Source organism: Oncorhynchus tshawytscha, linkage group LG31, assembly GCF_018296145.1.
Source record: "Oncorhynchus tshawytscha isolate Ot180627B linkage group LG31, Otsh_v2.0, whole genome shotgun sequence".
NCBI lineage: Eukaryota > Metazoa > Chordata > Actinopteri > Salmoniformes > Salmonidae > Oncorhynchus > Oncorhynchus tshawytscha.
The window spans coordinates 4,301,369-4,321,132 of NC_056459.1; the positions used below are offsets into that span (position 1 = coordinate 4,301,369).

General features: G+C 44.2%; 1 protein-coding gene across 10 annotated transcripts; it reads left to right on the forward strand.

Annotated features, from left to right (window-relative positions):
* Positions 1–930: 930 nt before the first annotated feature.
* LOC112229946 (transmembrane protein 268-like) lies at positions 931–19,764 on the forward strand. 10 transcript variants are annotated; one of them, XM_042310423.1, is made up of 10 exons: positions 936–1,033; positions 2,482–2,553; positions 3,601–3,746; positions 5,730–5,824; positions 10,415–10,522; positions 10,743–10,895; positions 11,272–11,382; positions 12,166–12,255; positions 14,039–14,260; positions 19,453–19,764. In XM_042310423.1, exons 3-10 carry the CDS (start codon positions 3,629–3,631, stop codon positions 19,621–19,623), a joined length of 1,068 nt encoding a protein of 355 aa, XP_042166357.1. In that variant the 5' UTR covers positions 936–1,033; positions 2,482–2,553; positions 3,601–3,628; the 3' UTR covers positions 19,624–19,764. The 10 variants fall into 10 exon arrangements, with proteins under 10 accessions (XP_042166360.1, XP_042166359.1, XP_042166357.1 ...); XM_042310422.1 differs by having other exon boundaries at positions 3,617–3,746; XM_042310424.1 differs by lacking the exon at positions 936–1,033 and adding an exon at positions 2,020–2,369 and having other exon boundaries at positions 2,482–2,525.

The following is a 19,764-nucleotide window of genomic DNA, read 5'->3' on the forward strand; positions in this document are numbered from 1 at the left end:
TAATCAGACAGCACTAAATGTTCTGTAAACACCAGCCCGAGAGGCTTGTAGGAACTCAAACAAAAAGCAGTAACTTTATCAGCTGCTACATAATCACACAGTGTATCACAGACTACAATAATAATCAGTCTGTCCTCGGTCCTTGTACCTCCAGTCTGGCATCAATCCCTTTCAAGAGATATGAGTTTAATCCATAACATACAGCATCTAGTCTAGTGACCATTACAAACAGCACACTGGAAATCATGGGAATTACATCATGGGAAAAATATATAAATATGCTAAACATTGTGTTAATCACTCCTGACATCAATGATGATGACTAGTGCTTCGCACAACTAAGTATTCCGTTTTATTAACTCCTTCACACAAGATGGCGTACTAGCCTGAGCACTTTAGTGAAGTGAAAGTCTGGCCACCATGCCTGTGTTGTGCCATGTCCCAGTCACAAGGTTTATTGTAGTCTGCTATGTCCAGAGTAAAAAAACATTGAAACACCAAGTCAACATTGTTCACACTTTTATCACATGAGTCATCAGATTGTGGTTTCTAGATAATCTTCTTTCAGGTCAACTGGTTAGTCTCACAAAATTATACAGATTTCCATGGTACCAAGTTAAAATCAATAGCATACATCACTCTGCCTGTTCTCATTTGTCAGTGTGTACGTGCGTATCCGTCCCAAAGACCGTATGTGATCCGCCCAAGTGTACGTGTGTGTGCGTGCCTGTGTTAGTGTGTGTGTCTGTGTATGTGTGCCTGCGCGTGCGCGCGCGTGCGTGCATGCACCTGTGCACATTTGTCCCAGAGACCGTATATGATCCGTCAATGCAGACTTGTGTGTGCGTGCATGTCTGTGTGTGACCTCTCACTGTGCCCCTCTGGGCTCTGGGGCATGTGTTAATGTGTGACAGTCCCTGCCCCCAGCAGCAGACCACCAGACCAGAGTCATGACAGCCTGGAGAACAGCTGCTGTTCTCCCAGGAATCCAGATCCACACCCACACTGGCTAGGATAACAACAACAATCTTAGGTAGGTAAGGAATAGTGTGTATGAGTTTGTTTGTGTGTGTGTGTGTGTGTGTGTGTGTGTGTGTGTGTGTGTGTGTGTGTGTGTGTGTGTGTGTGTGTGTGTGTGTGTGTGTGTGTGTGTGTGTGTGTGTGTGCACGCGCATTGATGCCTCATATAGTTCAAGTAGGATCCTACTCTGCCAGCTTATATCCATTTGTTAAAGAAAGCTTGTTGTCATTGTGTTTTGATACATTGCTATGTCATTAACACGGGACCCTACACAGATATGGTTATGCATGCAGACAATACCCAATTTGGACTAATTTTCTCATTCACTTTCTCACTCACTCTATTCTCTTTGCTGGGCTGAGAAGCATAGGCTGCATTCCACCAGTCATGTGGTCCGGCTGATCTAAGTCACAAAGCTGGGAGAGAGAGGTTCCCATGCCAATATACCCCTTAAACTGAAATTGACTTGAGAGAGAGAGAGTTAGAGATTGTGTGGGGGGAAGAGGGGGGGGGCTTAAAGTGGGTAGTAAATGAAAGAATACAGGGGGATACAGAAAGTCTGGTTCCAGAGGCATTGCAGTGTAGTTGGAAGGGAAGAGGGTCACACTGTAATACTGTAACTGTATTGCGTTGAATGCGGGTGGGTAGGAAGCTCTTGATCATGTAATAGACTCTACATGAAATAGTCTCTGGTGAGTTCTCCTATTAGTCATGTGTCTTCCTTTACGTTCAGCACCTCACTGTCACTGCTAAACTTTATGATTCTCTGAAATTGTTTGCATCTTTAAGAACCATACCTAGAGTTCGGAAGGAACTAGATCAAGAGAAAACACGAGGGGAGTACTCAGCCAAGCGGAAGTGATGGTTCTTGCTTAAAATATTTTGTTATTCTCTGTCATTAAACCTGCATACACGGATACACACACACACACACACACACACACACACACACACACACACACACACACACACACACACACACACACACACACAGATCACATGGTTATACACAGCTACATACACTCATTCGCATAACATTGTAGACATGCACTTTTCTTTACAACACGTGCACAGAAACATATAGAGTCAAACTGTTTAAAAGTTGGCAAGATGTCACAACTCACTGACAGCAGGGAGGAAGTGAGAGTAAGAGAGTGTGTGCCTGAGAGTGAAAGAGAGAGAGCGAGAGAGAAGGGGGAGAGAATTAGAATGAGAGAGAGAAGGGGGAGAGAGATAGAATGAGGGAGAGGGGGAGAGAGAACTACGGTAGGGATAAGGAGACAACTTGAAATCAACCTCGCCGACAGCATTTGTGAAAAACATTTGTCTCCCTCTCTAACAAGCAAACGTGAGAGACAAAGCGGCAGAGGGAGAGAGGGAGGATGGGAGAGGGAGAGAAATAACAAAGATATAGCTGCTCTCTCAGTCTCTTCTCTATTTTCATTATTTCTCTTTCACAGATTTTGTAGCTGCTGAAAGGAAAGCGATAATTTGGCTGTGTATGGTGCGTTGAAGACAGTGCCTATATTGAGGTGCAGTATGTCTATCTTATAACCGTGGTACAGTTTAACCACTTTCAACAGAAACCTGTGAAGAGTGTAGCCTGAGAAAAGAAAAAAGTTCACATTTGAAAGACAAGTGTAGTTGCCTTTCGCTACACCTAAGTTCAGTACACTTGGATAGTAAAGGAAAGTACAATGACAGTAAAACAGTCTACTCAGTCTACAACTTAAATTATTGTTTAAACTTGTGTTGAAAGTGCTGAATCTGAAATCCTTGGCAGCACAGTTGAATTATTCTGTTGGTTTCTCCAAGATGCTGAAATAACATAGCAGAGCAATGTAATCCGTTCTAAAAAGGAGTAGGTATGTGATTTCTGGTTGCTTTTGAAACATAGGACACATAGGACACTGACTTCTCCAAAGTTAAACTTTGGCATTTGATGCCATTGCTAGATAAAGTTATAGCCTCAGAGGGGGGCTCTCGAAGGGAGCTTCAGCTTCAGCCCTTTGACATTTTTTCTCCAGTAGAGTCACGGTATAATTCATCTCTTGTGAACAGATTCTGCGCACGCGACAACATTACACAAGATTTTAGTTCTGCTATACCTGAGATTACAGTTTAAGCTATGCCTCAGGAAAACAGTATCTACTGGGGGAATATTTGGTCAAATTTTCTCAATTTCAATGTCTTGTTTTGCATGCCACTGGAATGTGCTGCTTGTGCTTCTTGCAAGCTGTAGTGTTAGTACTCACTTCATAATACCGTGTATACATCACACACATACTGTATCTGACAGTCTACGATACATGGGAACTAGGAAGTGGTGTCATAATCATGCCAACGCATCTCTCTGCTTGAGCAAAAAAAGCTGTAGCCTGGACCCAGATATTTTTGTGCTGTCTCCTCTAGTCATTGTAGGAGTTGACAAGAGAGCATAAACAGAAATGAGACCAGGCTAATGGAACTGTGTTGCTGCATTGTATATCACACTGGCAGTCATCACACTGGCCATTCACACCACTCTTACTCACTTTGTCTGAATTATGGTTGGGGATTTTGATTAAACTGTATCACAGTTTTTTGCTCGTTCAGGGTCTCGTCATCATGGATGAGATGGAGGACAAGACTTCTGTGCCTTCAGACGAGAGCGATGTTGAAGTTGACCTAAGACGATCATCCAAGATCCAGACAGAGAACAGAAGAACATCTAGATGGAGGAATGGTGCGTGGTAACATAGTTATCAAACTGTACTATGGGTAAAAGTCTTATCATGCGGCATATCCTGTTTGTCAAAATCATTTTTGTTTCTCTTCCTTGTTCTTTGTTTTGCCTCTTGGCAAGATTTTCTGGATAAACTAACACTTTTCACAATGTCCCGCTTTTACCCATGGTCTTTTTCCTCTACCTTTTTGATTCTCTCTCTTTGTTTTGACTCTCTCAATCACTCTCCTTTGTTATCACTGTTACAATCTCTGTCAGAATGTGTTACTGTCAACCTTAACACACTCTCCCCTCTCTTCATCGATCTACAGTGCCTTGCGAAAGTATTCGGCCCCCTTGAACTTTGCGACCTTTTGCCACATTTCAGGCTTCAAACATAAAGATATAAAACTGTATTTTTTTGTGAATCAACAACAAGTGGGACACAATCATGAAGTGGAATGACATTTATTGGACTTTTCAAACTTTTTTAACAAATCAAAAACTGAAAAATTGGGCGTGCAAAATTATTCAGCCCCTTTACTTTCAGTGCAGCAAACTCTCTCCAGAAGTTCAGTGAGGATCTCTGAATGATCCAATGTTGACCTAAATGACTAATGATGATAAATACAATCCACCTGTGTGTAATCAAGTCTCCGTATAAATGCACCTGCACTGTGATAGTCTCAGAGGTCGGTTAAAAGCGCAGAGAGCATCATGAAGAACAAGGAACACACCAGGCAGGTCCGAGATACTGTTGTGAAGAAGTTTAAAGCCGGATTTGGATACAAAAAGATTTCCCAAGCTTTAAACATCCCAAGGAGCACTGTGCAAGCGATAATATTGAAATGGAAGGAGTATCAGACCACTGCAAATCTACCAAGACCTGGCCGTCCCTCTAAACTTTCAGCTCATACAAGGAGAAGACTGATCAGAGATGCAGCCAAGAGGCCCATGATCACTCTGGATGAACTGCAGAGATCTACAGCTGAGGTGGGAGACTCTGTCCATAGGACAACAATCAGTCGTATATTGCACAAATCTGGCCTTTATGGAAGAGTGGCAAGAAGAAAGCCATTTCTTAAAGATATCCATAAAAAGTGTAGTTTAAAGTGTGCCACAAGCCACCTGGGAGACACACCAAACATGTGGAAGAAGGTGCTCTGGTCAGATGAAACCAAAAGTGAACTTTTTGGCAACAATGCAAAACGTTATGTTTGGCGTAAAAGCAACACAGCTCATCACCCTGAACACACCATCCCCACTGTCAAACATGGTGGTGGCAGCATCATGGTTTGGGCCTGCTTTTCTTCAGCAGGGACAGGGAAGATGGTTAAAATTGATGGGAAGATGGATGGAGCCAAATACAGGACCATTCTGGAAGAAAACCTGATGGAGTCTGCAAAAGACCTGAGACTGGGACGGAGATTTGTCTTCCAACAAGACAATGATCCAAAACATAAAGCAAAATCTACAATATAATGGTTCAAAAATAAACATATCCAGGTGTTAGAATGGCCAAGTCAAAGTCCAGACCTGAATCCAATCGAGAATCTGTGGAAAGAACTGACAACTGCTGTTCACAAATGCTCTCCATCCAACCTCACTGAGCTCGAGCTGTTTTGCAAGGAGGAATGGGAAAAAATTTCAGTCTCTCGATGTGAAAACTGATAGAGACATACCCCAAGCGACTTACAGCTGTAATCGCAGCAAAAGGTGGCGCTACAAAGTATTAACTTAAGGGGGCTGAATAATTTTGCACATCCAATTTTTCAGTTTTTGATTTGTTAAAAAAGTTTGAAATATCCAATAAATGTCGTTCCACTTCATGATTGTGTCCCACTTGTTGTTGATTCTTCACAAAAAAATACAGTTTTATATCTTTATGTTTGAAGCCTGAAATGTGGCAAAAGGTCGCAAAGTTCAAGGGGGCCGAATACTTTCGCACGGCACTGTATCTATCTATCTATCTATCACCCCCCCCCCTCTCTCTCTCTCCTCCAGGTCAGTGTGTGCTGGCAGTACCCACCTCCTCCATGCTGAACCTCAGGTTTGATCTGTCATTCTGCAGGGCTCTGCTGGAGAGGGAAGGCTTCCAGGTCAGTGCACACACACACCCACACACACACACACACACACACACACACACACACACACACACACACACACACACACAACTCTTGCTTTCTCTCTCCATCTCTCTCTCTGGGCGCCCACTGGCACTCTTTATTCTCATCCGTTGGGCCTCGCTATGTCAAGCAGCCTGTCCATTTGTGTGGGGGAGGTTAAACTAGAATAGCTCGCTATCTCACTTCCTCTCTCAGACTGTCTTATGTCTCATCAAAATATAGGCCTACTGTTATGTCATTAATCTAAAAAGCTTTCATGAAGAAAAACATGACCCGTGCTAATGCCACAATCCTGAATTTATGAGACAGCAAATTGTACCCCACACACTTATATTTTGCAAAGCTGAGGAATAGGGCTGGAGAAATGCAAGCGCTCATATTCATAGATAAAGCTTTGCATGCAACGACTGACATTCCATGAGATCAACGTGATAGTTAAACATATTTGGAAGCTGTAGGTCTTAAATGACAGCAAAACATAAACCATGAGTGAGGAGGGGATTCAATCCGATCGCTCCTTTTCAGCTATGCACCTTTTATTTGATTTATTTGACCAGGTAATTTGACTGAAAACACATTCTCATTTCCAGCAATGACCTGGGGAAGAGCTAAAGGGGATGAATGAGCCAATTTAAAGCTGGGGATGATTAGGTGGCCATTAGGTGGGATTTTTAATAACCATAGAGTGTTAGGACACCCGTTTTAGCATTCCATCCAAATGACTGCACCTTACACAGGACAATGTCCCCAATCACTGCCCTGGGGTATATTATTCAGACTAGAGGAAAGAGTGCCTCCTACTGCACCTCCAACACAATTTCCAGCAGCATCTGGTCTTCCATCTAGGACCAACCCTGCTTAGCTTCAGAGCCAAAGCTAGCAGTGGGGTGCAGGGTGGTATACTGCTGGCACTGGCAAAGGCAATGTTTCCGTATTCACATCCCGGCCTATCCTTACACAGTGGCTTGCGAAAGTATTCACCCCCCTTTGGCATTTTTCCTATTTTTTTGCTAACAGCGTCAGTGGTGTATAGGTGAGGACGGAGTCAAGCGCAGGAAACAGAACTGAGTAAAAAATAACGTACTTTACTGGGGAAAAATAAACAGTACAATAAATCCATGTGGGGATAACAATCCCTAACACACAAGACTAACACAAACAGGAACAATCACACACAACACATAATGAGAACCAGAGGGTTAAATGGGGAAATAATAATAACGTAATGGGAACCAGGTGTGTACAATCAAGACATAACAAATGGAAAAATACATGTGGATCGGTGGCAGCTAGAAAGCCGGTGACGACGACCGCCGAACGCCGCCCGAACAAGGAGAGGCACCAGCTTCGGCGGAAGTCGTGACAGTTGCCTTACAACCTGGAATTAAAATAGATGTTTTGGGGGGTTTGTATCATTTGATTTACACAACATGCCTACCACTTTGAAGATACATTTTTTTCTTTCTTGTGAAACAAACAAGAAACACGACAGAAAAAAAGAAAACTTGAGCGTGCAAAACTATTCACCCCCTAAAGTCAATACTTTGTAGAGCCTCTTTTTGCAGCAATTACAGATGCAAGTCTCTTGGGGTATGTCTCTATAAGCTTGGCACATCCAGCCACTGGGATTTTTGCCCATTCTTCAAGGCAAAACTGCTCCAGCTCCTTCAAGTTGAATGGGTTCCGCTGGTGTACAGCAATCTTTAAGCCATACCACAGATTCTCAGTTGGATTGAGATCTGGGCTTTGACTAGGTCATTCCAAGACATTTAAATGTTTCCCCTTAAACCACTCAAGTGTTTCTTTAGCAGTATGCTTAGGGTCATTGTCCTGCTGGAAGGTGAACCTCCAACCCAGTCTCATATCTCTGGAAGTCTGAAACAGGTTTCCCTCAAGAATTTCCATATATTTAGAGCCATCCATCATTCCTTCTATTCTGACCAGTTTCCCAGTCCCTGACGATGAAAAACATCCCCACAGCATGATGCTGCCACCACCATGCTTCACCGTGAGGATGGTGTTCTCGGGGTGATGAGAGGTGTTAGGTTTGTGCCAGACATAACGTTTTCCGTAATGGCCAAAAAGCTAAATTTTTGTCTCATCTGACCAGAGTACCTTCTTCCATATGTTTGGGGAGTCTCCCACATGCCTTTTGGCAAACAGCAAACGTGCATGCTTATTTTTTCTTTAAGCAATGGCTTTTTCTGGCCACTCTTCCGTAAAACCCAGCACTGTGGAGTGTTACGGCTTAAAGTGGTCCTATGGACAGATACTCCAATCTCTGCTGTGGAGCTTTGCAGCTCCTTCAGGGTTATCTTTGGTCTCTCTGTTGCCTCTCTGATTAATGCCCTCTTTGTCTGGTCCGTGAGTTTTGGTGGGCGGCCCTCTCTTGGCAGGTTTGTTGTGGTGTCATATTCTTTAATTTTTTAAATAATGGATTTAATGGTGCTCTGTGGGATGTTCAAAGTGTCAGATATTTTTTTATAACCCAACCCTGATCTGTACTTCTCCACAACTTTGTCCCTGACCTGTTTGAAGAGCTCCTTGGTCTTCGTGGTGCCGCTTGTCAAAAAGCCCTGTACCAAAACTTGAAACAGAAATTCTGAGAAGAACACAGCTGCAGAGTTGATATGACCACTTGGTTATGTGGCAATACCCCCTTATCTAGAATGGCTGAAGTGATGCATTTGGAGTGGAGTGGCTATGTTGCCAAATTCTCTGGACACCTCTTCCCAATAGCTAAACAACCAACGCTCAATGATGAATGGAGAAGGGAAGGTGTCAGCAGGGGTGGGACTGGGGCGGAACAAGGCGATTACCTTCGGTCGTGCAGCATCAGAGCTTTTGGACAGCTTATTCACACAGACCTTAATGAGGGAAGTGAGAAATAACATTCTTAAACTCTTTGATTTCCTTATTTTGTTTCTTCTTTTATTTAGAGTCAGTTTTTTGTTCTACCGATTAAACAGCTTCAGTAAAGGTTGAGGTTTATTTATATATGCCTAATATTTACTCTGAGATGGTGAATGTGCCACGTCTGTACATGATCCACCTTTGACATGATGCCTCCCAGCCACACCTTCCCTCTGTAAATCCGATAAAAGGACAGGACCCACTTCAGCCCAGCATACCTACCTGCCTACCAGCCCAACTAGAACCATGTTTGTGTTCTTCTGTGTTATCTCTCTCCTCAGTCTTGCTTTGGATGCTGAACATGACACTCCTGACCAAGACTTTATGGACGCTGCTATAAGTATGTTGCCACAGGACTGGACTGGGCAGACGCTGTGTCCTACTGTGTGACTCAGGGAGCGAACTTGGCCTCTGTGCACAGTGAGGCTGAACACCAGTTAATCAAAACCCTAATCAAGACGTTCGACCCTTTAGAGTTCTACACCTGGATCGGGTTGTCTGACGTTGTTAAGGAGGGGAGGTGGATGTGGACTGACGGGTCCAAGGTGGACTTTACCGACTGGTTTAAATCAGACCCTGATGGTGGAAAGGCTCAAAACTGTGTAAATACAAACTATCAAATGCTGTGGATTGATAATGAATGCAGCGAGGGTTATGCCTTTGTCTGCGCTGAGCGTCTCTGCTAGTCAGTCGTCCGTCAAGATGGAGGTGCTGTCTCTGGCTGTCCTAGGAGAGAAGAAACCCTTTCCCCCCCAATATTAAATGAACACCTTATATTGAAAATAAAAGTTGCTTAAATCATTGTTTATGGATTGTACATATAACTACAAAAGATTTGTGTGCTTACATCAGCTGTCTTTTAATTCTGTCAAGAAGCTCTGTGGCACACAAAACTTGACACAGGAATCACGATAGAAACACATTGTTACGTGGCAATACCCACTTGTGTGGAATGGCTGTAGTGCTGCTGCCTTTGGAGCACAGCTTATTTACACAGACACAGTGAGTGGTTTTGATGTTAGAGATCATACTCACACACGCATACACTTCCACATCCACACACTGTCACGGATCCCCCCCTGCTCATTCTGTTCACCAGTTCCGGAGGTCTACTGACGGGATTCATTATCATCAACCCCGGACTGTCTTGTCCGATTACACACACCTGGTTCCCATTTCCCCTGATTAGTATGTTATATATGTGCCCTCTGTTCCCTCTGTCGGTTATTGTTCCCATGTCCGTTGGCTGTGTGAGTACCTACGCGGTGGTGCAGCGGTTATACTGCGTGCTTTATATATTGTGCATTACGGGTATCATCCCATGTCGTTCAACGAGGTTTACCCTCACTCTTTCGTTTGGGTACAGCCCAGTGTTTTTGTATACGTGTTTGTTTTGGGTGTATTAAAAACCCCTATCGTGTATTCCTGCCGCCTGTCTCCAAATCCTTTATACCAGCGTGACACTCACAGACACACACACTTTGACAACCTTTTGACCACCCAGATCAAAGTACTCTTTCCCCCCCATCTTATCTTTTTCCCCTTATCTTGTTTATGTGGAATGTGTTTTGGTATAGTATGAAAGCCATTGCATGGAAAATTACATTTAGAATACATTATTGTCATGTGTTGATTTCTCCAATGTAGATTCCTGTAGCAGACTTTGAGACACCTCTGGAAATAGCACTGGACGTGCCCTCAGTCAGGAGATACCTGTTCTTTAACTCTTCTCTCTTCCACTTCATCATGGCACCGGTAGGGTCCCTCAAAGTATTGGTTCATAACTCAAGGGTCCATTGTATCTGTTATATTTGCATCTTTTACATTATTCACACTATAGTGTCCAGTATCAGTTAATCTCATACGCCATCAGGAGATCTTTTACTAATGTGTCCGGTATCTGTTCAGAGTTAGTGCTTGTTCTTTGTATGTTTAATTTATACTGTGTACCATTTTTTTTAAATCTCCCCTCCAGATTCTATATGTGGTGATATGGTGTGCTGTGTTCTCCACTCTTCACCTCTATCTCTCAGTCACTGACTACTGGGTCCTCTGCCTGTCTGTCAGTCTGGCCTCCATCTTCGTCACCACAGCCATCATTGTCATCCTCCACTATAGTAACAAGGAGGTGGGTGTTCCATCTGTTTTTCAGTCTGAGAGAGCTTAAGAACCTTAATGGTTTGCTCACTTATAAATGCAATCCAATCTTTAATCGCAGTGCTATTAGTGAGCTGCGGTAGCAACATAAATGATGCATAGATATTAATAGGAATGCATCTGTGCTTGTGGAAGCAAATAAAAATACTATGTAGCTATGTCACACTCAAGAGGATTGAAGCAAAACATTCACAGACACTTTGAAACCAATATGGTTCGTTATTAAACACCATGATTTCCATGTCTGAATTATATAGAGATATTGGGCTATAGCCTGCAACCAGTTGTAAGACCCTGAAACGTTAGGATTTTAGATGTACCTGTAATGTTTAATGGTCGTCCTACAGATAAACATGAACATTGACGTGCGACTCATCCAGGTGAATGAGAGGCTGAGCCGGCATAAGCTGCTTGTAGGCGTGGCTGACTGGGTGCAGAACTGTACTGGAAGTCTACAGGTAGGCAGCGTGAACCTGCACAGAAAGGCAGCTCAATCCGAGAGGGCAGACATTTTGTGTCAAACCTTTTTATCACTCTCCCTTCCTGGCAATTGAGGTTACTTCTAAATGCCTGTTTGTTGTGGTATGAATCCGTAACCGGATCCCTCGAACGATCAATTATGAAGTTATATATCGATGTATTGATACGATTGTGCGGTTTCATTGTGATAGGAATTTCCAGGGGAACAAAAGAGCAGCCACAGACAAAGTCGGTCAAAAATCTGTCTGGTTCATTGTAAGTTGCAACAGGGAGACACCACCCAGCACAGAAGCAGAGAAAATGTCTAACTGGCCTCTGGGACAGGCCCTTTATATCCTAATCAGACAGCATCACATGTTCTGACAAGTACAAAGTCAAAACGATAAAGGCAGCGACTTTACCAGCTGCTACAGAATCACAGTGGCCACAGAATGCCACCAATACAATAGTGAATGATCAGTGTCCTCGGTCCTTGTACCTCCAGTCTGGCATCAATCACTATCAACAGATATGAGAATAATCCATAACAAGTCTAGTGACCATCAGCCTGCACCTTGAGTGTCACAAATGGAACACTGGAAATGATGTATTACAATAACTCCAAATATGCTAAACATTGTGTTGATCCCAACTTCAGTCATTTAAAATGTCCCCATTACATTCTCTATCTGTCCATCTTACAGTCTTTGTGTATCTTTTTGTCTCTTTCTGTCATTCTTTATCTGTCTGTCTCTCTCTCTCTCTCACTCTTACCCTCTTAGCTGTTCATTGTGTACTGGGATACGGCCCACTGCTTGAGGGCACTGACTGAAACTCTAGAGGAGATGTGCTTTGTCAGAGACGAGGCCCAGGTAGGTACATCATGATGTCACCATGTTCGGTCTATGACTCTATTGATTTGTGTCTGCGTTCTCTTTGGCAAGGCTTTTCTGTCCATGCTGTTTCGGGAAGGCAATGGGATATAATATGCATAGCGTAAAACTTTGATTAATAACCCTGGCGTTTATTTGCTTAAATCACTGAACACAACAAGCGCTTATTAGAGACAAGATTCTATTCGAAGCACACAGCTTTTGCTCATTTGCATAGATACTTGTTTAATTCCAGCATTGTAATCAATTTCTTCATTACCTGCACTAATGTGTTAGCATTTGCATACTGTGTCAAGTTTATTTTGTCTTAGTATGCCTCTATCCCCCCTCCGCCCCTCAAAAAAAATGCTTCCTTGACAGATTTTTCTCCTGAGTTATTTATTTCATCACTAGAGGGCGATCTGACGATTTCTAAGGGTCTGGACCCGGTTGCATAAGACAACTTAAGTTTTCCTTAAAGTTTCCTTAACTTTAAGTCAGTTGCACAAAACATTTTAAGTGAAAAAGTTAAGAGTACCCATGAGGTCCCTTAACTTCTTCATTCAGTATGGATGTCAAATGTAAACAGCATTTGTGGAGGTGAATGTTTCTACACCTGCATTGCTTGCTGTTTGGGGTTTTAGGCTGGGTTTCTGTACAGCACTTTTAGATATCAGCTGATGTAAGAAGGGCTATATAAATACATTTGATTTGATTTGTTGCTTTCGTCTGCTGTGGTTACAAATGGAAAACATCAACCAGCTAATGTTAGCTACTTAGCTAAACAATGGAAGATGCACAATGCACAATCCATCTCTACAAAGCTAGCTGGCTAGTTAGCTATAGCTACTCTGTAAGCTAGCTTGACGTACTAGAAAGTAGTATAAATGAGTTAAGAAAAAAGTAACTCCGAGAAAGTTGGTTTATTATCTTTTGAAACAATTAGGGTATTCTGTCTTGAAGTTCTATTTTTCTATCTCACAAAATGAAAGTGATTTCTTTCATGAGAAGCTTAGTCAGTGAATCAGGTAATCTCCATGGTAATCAGATACTCTTTCTGCCATATGTGCCTTCAAACTACTGTAAAACCCCTTAAGTATGCCCATACCTAAGGAAATATTTGGTGGGCTCTAAGCAATGCCCTTAAACAATTCCCTTATGTAAGGGAAAATTATTACTTAATGTAAACCCTTAAGGAAAACGCTTAAGATATTTTATGCAACCGGGCCCTGTACTCCCAAAATTGTTGACTGTTTTTGTGCTTACCAGTTAGCTAGCAGTACTCAGCTGTTAGCAGTCAATGGCTAGCAGTTTCTTACAATTGACATTGTTTTTCGAGTCATTACTGAATTATTTAATGTAATTAATTGAACATTAAACCTCGTAAACAATTAATGGTAACTTAATAAACATTTACACCCAGCGTTTATTTGAAACAGGCGTATATTTGCTGAAATGTTTGCCGTCTCCCGGCTATTAAAAGGGACAGTCGGCTATTTGAGACTGCATTTAATTGAAGTTTTACAGTAGATTGATATTGACAAATCTCTGTGTACTGTTAAAAGAAATTGTATAAGGCAAATTGAAATTAAACTGGCAACAGGAGAATTGAGTATTATAGATTGTGATTTAGGCCTATCGGAGGGTTTTAGATGGTGTATATAGCCCTTCAATTGTCTAGTAAGGCAATCTTGTGATGTTTAATAATGACCACCATTCAGTGGTTCTGTGTAGCAGGCAATGCAATCTAATGGGTTATCCTCACTTTTCACTCCCTCCCTAGAAAATACTTAATAAGAGAATGTCCCACCTTGTCCTGGTGACAGAGGTCATGACCTTTGATCCTGTGGCGGGGGGGTCAAGTGTCAATGAAAGTTCTGATGAGGAAAGGCCCCTCTTGATGAATGATGAGGAGACTGGACACAGTACCTCAACCTGCCAGAGGGAGGACACCAAACTCACCGCTAACTACAGTTTGGTACCGGACCAAATATTACCAGCTCAGGTTAGTTAGAGAAACTGCTTTCAATAATACTTGTATTCTTATGTTATAATTTGGACTGCTCACGAAATGATTTTTTCTATCGTGCAATATGTTGAACAAATGGTATTCCAGATCAGTGGAGGCTGGTGGAGGGAGAAGTCTAGTTTAGTTTAGTCAGACCTGGACTAAAGCATTCTGCTGTTCTGCTGCCTGCAACATCCTCCAGCATGACCGGTTTGGGGGTGGGTCAGTCATGGTGTGGGGTGGCATTTCTTTGGGGGGCCGCACAGCCCTCCATGTGCTCGCCAGAGGTAGCCTGACTGCCATTAGGTACCGAGATGAGATCCTCAGACCCCTTGTGAGACCATATGCTGGTGCGGTTGGCCCAGGGTTCCTCCTAATGCAAGACAATGCTAGACCTCATGTGGCTAGAGTGTGTCAGCAGTTCCTGCTAGAGGAAGGCATTGATGCTATGGACTGGCCCGCCCGTTCCCCAGACCTGAATCCAATTGAGCACATCTGGGACATCATGTCTCGCTCCATCCACCAACGCCACGTTGCACCACAGACTGTCCAGGAGTTGGTGGATGGAGCGAAACATGATGTCCCAGATGTGCTCAATTGGATTCAGGTCTGGGGAACGGGCGGGCCAGTCCATAGCATCAATGCCTTCCTCTTGTAGGAACTGCTGACACACTCCAGCCACATGAGGTCTAGCATTGTCTTGCATTAGGAGGAACCCAGGGCCAACCGCACCAGCATATGGTCTCACAAGGGGTCTGAGGATCTCATCTCGGTACCTAATGGCAGTCAGGCTACCTCTGGCGAGCACATGGAGGGCTGTGCGGCCCCCCAAAGAAATGCCACCCCACACCATGACTGACCCACCCCCAAACCGGTCATGCTGGAGGATGTTGCAGGCTGCAGAACATTCTCCACAGCGTCTCCAGACACTGTCACGTCTGTCACGTGCTCAGTGTGAACCTGCTTTCATCTGTGAAGAGCACAGGGCGCCAGTGGCAAATTTGCCAATCTTGGTGTTCTCTGGCAAATGCCAAAAGTCCTGCACGGTGTTGGGCTGTAAGCTCAACCCCCACCTGTGGACGTCGGGCCCTCATACCACCCTCATGGAGTCTGTTTCTGACCCTTTGAGCAGACACATGCACATTTGTGGCCTGCTGGAGGTAATTTTGCAGGGCTCTGGCAGTGCTCCTCCTGCTCCTCCTTGCACAAAGGCGGAGGTAGCGGTCCTGCTGCTGGGTTGTTGCCCTCCTACGGCTTCCTCCAGGTCTCCTGATGTACTGGCCTGTCTCCTGGTAGCGCCTCCATGCTCTGGACACTACGCTGACAGACACAGCAAGCCTTCTTGCCACAGCTCACATTGATGTCCCATCCTGGATGAGCTGCACTACCTGAGCCACTTGTGTGGGTTGTAGACTCCGTCTCATGCTACCACTAGAGTGAAAGCACCGCCAGCATTCAAAAGGGACCAAAACATCAGCCAGGAAGCATAGGAACTGGGAAGTGGTCTGTGGTTCCGGCGCCGACAGAGATGGCCGCCTCGCTTCGCGTTCCTAGGAAACTATGCAGTTTTTTGTTTTTTTTACGTGTTATTTCTTACATTAGTACCCCAGGTCATCTTAGGTTTCATTACATACAGTCGAGAAGAACTACTGAATATAAGATCAGCGTCAACTCACCATCAGTACAACCAAGAATATGTTTTTCGCGACGCAGATCCTGTGTTCTGCCTTACAAACAGGACAACGGAGTGGATTCCATGCAGCGACCCAAAAAAACGACTCTGAAAAAGAGGGAAACGAGGCGGTCTTCTGGTCAGACTCCGGAGACGGGCACACCGTGCACCACTCCCTAGCATTCTTCTTGCCAATGTCCAGTCTCTTGACAACAAGGTTGATGAAATCCGAGCAAGGGTAGCATTCCAGAGGGACATCAGAGACTGTAACGTTCTTTGCTTCACGGAAACATGGCTCACTGGAGAGACGCTATCCGAGGCGGTGCAGCCAGCGGGTTTCTCCACGTATGCCTTATGACTAACGTGACATGGTGTGATGAAGGAAACATACAGGAACTCAAATCCTTCTGTTCACCTGATTTAGAATTCCTCACAATCAAATGTAGACCGCATTATCTACCAAGAGAATTCTCTTCGATTATAATCACAGCCGTATATATCCCCCCCAAGCAGACACATCGATGGCTCTGAACAAATTTTATTTAACTCTCTGCAAACTGGAAACGATTTATCCGGAGGCTGCATTCATTGTAGCTGGGGATTTTAACAAGGCTAATCTGAAAACAAGACTCCCTAAATTTTATCAGCATATCGATTGCGCAACCAGGGGTGGAAAGACCCTGGATCATTGTTACTCTAACTTCCGCGACGCATATAAGGCCCTGCCCCGCCCCCCTTTCGGAAAAGCTGACCACGACTCCATTTTGTTGATCCCTGCCTACAGACAGAAACTAAAACAAGAGGCTCCCACGCTGAGGTCTGTCCAATGCTGGTCCGACCAAGCTGACTCCACACTCCAAGACTGCTTCCATCACGTGGACTGGGACATGTTTCGTATTGCGTCAGATAACAATATTGACGAATACGCTGATTCGGTGTGCGAGTTCATTAGAACGTGCGTTGAAGATGTCGTTCCCATAGCAACGATTAAAACATTCCCTAACCAGAAACTGTGGATTGATGGCAGCATTCGTGTGAAACTGAAAGCACGAACCACTGCTTTTAATCAGGGCAAAGTGTCTGGTAACATGACTGAATACAAACAGTGCAGCTATTCCCTCCGCAAGGCTATCAAACAAGCTAAGCGTCAGTACAGAGACAAAGTAGAATCTCAATTCAACGGCTCAGACACAAGAGGCATGTGGCAGGGTCTACAGTCAATCACGGACTACAGGAAGAAATCCAGCCCAGTCACGGACCAGGATGTCTTGCTCCCAGGCAGACTAAATAACTTTTTGCCCGCTTTGAGGACAATACAGTGCCACTGACACGGCCTGCAATGAAAACATGCGGTCTCTCCTTCACTGCAGCCGAGGTGAGTAAGACATTTAAACGTGTTAACCCTCGCAAGGCTGCAGGCCCAGACGGCATCCCCAGCCGCGCCCTCAGAGCATGCGCAGACCAGCTGGCCGGTGTGTTTACGGACATATTCAATCAATCCCTATACCAGTCTGCTGTTCCCACATGCTTCAAGAGGGCCACCATTGTTCCTGTTCCCAAGAAAGCTAAGGTAACTGAGCTAAACGACTACCGCCCCGTAGCACTCACATCCGTCATCATGAAGTGCTTTGAGAGACTAGTCAAGGACCATATCACCACCACCCTACCTGACACCCTAGATCCACTCCAATTTGCTTACCGCCCAAATAGGTCCACAGACGATGCAATCTCAACCACACTGCACACTGCCCTAACCCACCTGGACAAGAGGAATACCTACGTGAGAATGCTGTTCATCGACTACAGCTCGGCATTCAACACCATAGTACCCTCCAAGCTCGTCATCAAGCTCGAGACCCTGGGTCTCGACCCCGCCCTGTGCAACTGGGTACTGGACTTCCTGACGGGCCGCCCCCAGGTGGTGAGGGTAGGCAACAACATCTCCTCCCTGCTGATCCTCAACACTGGGGCCCCACAAGGGTGCGTTCTGAGCCCTCTCCTGTACTCCCTGTTCACCCACGACTGCGTGGCCACGCACGCCTCCAACTCAATCATCAAGTTTGCGGACGACACAACAGTGCTAGGCTTGATTACCAACAACGACGAGACGGCCTACAGGGAGGAGGTGAGGGCCCTCGGAGTGTGGTGTCAGGAAAATAACCTCACACTCAACGTCAACAAAACTAAGGAGATGATTGTGGACTTCAGGAAACAGCAGAGGGAACACCCCCCTATCCACATCGATGGAACAGTAGTGGAGAGGGTAGCAAGTTTTAAGTTCCTCGGCATACACATCACAGACAAACTGAATTGGTCCACTCACACAGACAGCATCGTGAAGGAGGCGCAGCAGCGCCTCTTCAACCTCAGGAGGCTGAAGAAATTTGGCTTGTCACCAAAAGCACTCACAAACTTCTACAGATGCACAATCGAGAGCATCCTGGTGGGCTGTATCACCGCCTGGTACGGCAACAGCTCCGCCCTCAACCGTAAGGCTCTCCAGAGGGTAGTGAGGTCTGCACAACGCATCACCGGGGGCAAACTACCTGCCCTCCAGGACACCTACACCACCCGATGCTACAGGAAGGCCATAAAGATCATCAAGGACATCAACCACCCGAGCCACTGCCTGTTCACCCCGCTATCATCCAGAAGGCGAGGTCAGTACAGGTGCATCAAAGCTGGGACCGAGAGACTGAAAAACAGCTTCTATCTCAAGGCTATCAGACTGTTAAACAGCCACCACTAACATTGAGTGGCTGCTGCCAACACACTGACAATGACACTGACTCAACTCCAGCCACTTTAATAATGGGAATTGATGGGAAATGATGTAAATATATAAACAATGCTATCTTATATAATGTTACTTACCCTACATTATTCATCTCATATGCATACATATATACTGTACTCTATATCATCGACTGCATCCTTATGTAATACATGTATCACTAGCCACTTTAACTATGCCACTTTGTTTACATACTCATCTCATATGTACATACTGTACTCGATATCAGCTACTGTATCTTGCCTATGCTGCTCTGTACCATCACTCATTCATATATCCTTATGTACATATTCTTTATCCCCTTACACTGTGTATAAGACAGTAGTTTTGGAATTGTTAGTTAGATTACTTGTTGGTTATTACTGCATTGTCGGAACTAGAAGCACAAGCATTTCGCTACACTCGCATTAACATCTGCTAACCATGTGTATGTGACAAATAAAATTTGATTAGATTTGGTTACCACCTGCAGAACCACTCCTTTATTGGGGGTGTCTTGCTAATTGCCTATAATTTCCACCTGCTGTCTATTCCATTTGCACAACAGCATGTGAAATTTATTGTCAATCAGTGTTGATTCCTAAGTGGACAGTTTGATTTCACAGAAGTGTGATTGACTTGGAGTTATATTGTGTTTAAGTGTTCCCTTTATTTTTTTGAGCAGTGTAGTATTATTAAGGCTCTTTTGTTGTTCATGCTATCCAAACATATCTCTTTTTGCAGGCCAAAGCACTCCAACTTTTACTGACCTATGGTGCGGTGTTTGTCAAGCTGTTAGTGTCTGAAAAGCTGCCAAACTCCACACACCGCCCCCTACGCTCCCGGAGGAATCACTGCACCACTGCCTCCCTTTGTCTGTGTCAGTATATCAAAACCAAGGTTCTACGATTATAAGAAGCTTATTCATTCCACTTTAAATAATATTGTAGGACAGTATAATATTTGCACTGATCATGTAACAATCGCGATTTGAAACCCACTTCTGTGTAAAAAAAATTGCATTAAATTGTACAAACAATAAATATATCTTCTTTA

What these genes read in the sequence shown, in the direction of transcription:
- LOC112229946 (XM_042310426.1), top strand. Translation starts at nt 3,629, where the DNA reads ATGGATGAGATGGAGGACAAGACTTCTGTGCCTTCAGACGAGAGCGAT. An exon ending in TCCACTATAGTAACAAGGAG is followed by an intron (nt 10,896 to 11,271) that starts GTGGGTGTTCCA and finishes GTCGTCCTACAG; the next exon opens with ATAAACATGAACATTGACGT. An exon ending in ACTGTACTGGAAGTCTACAG is followed by an intron (nt 11,383 to 12,165) that starts GTAGGCAGCGTG and finishes TTACCCTCTTAG; the next exon opens with CTGTTCATTGTGTACTGGGA.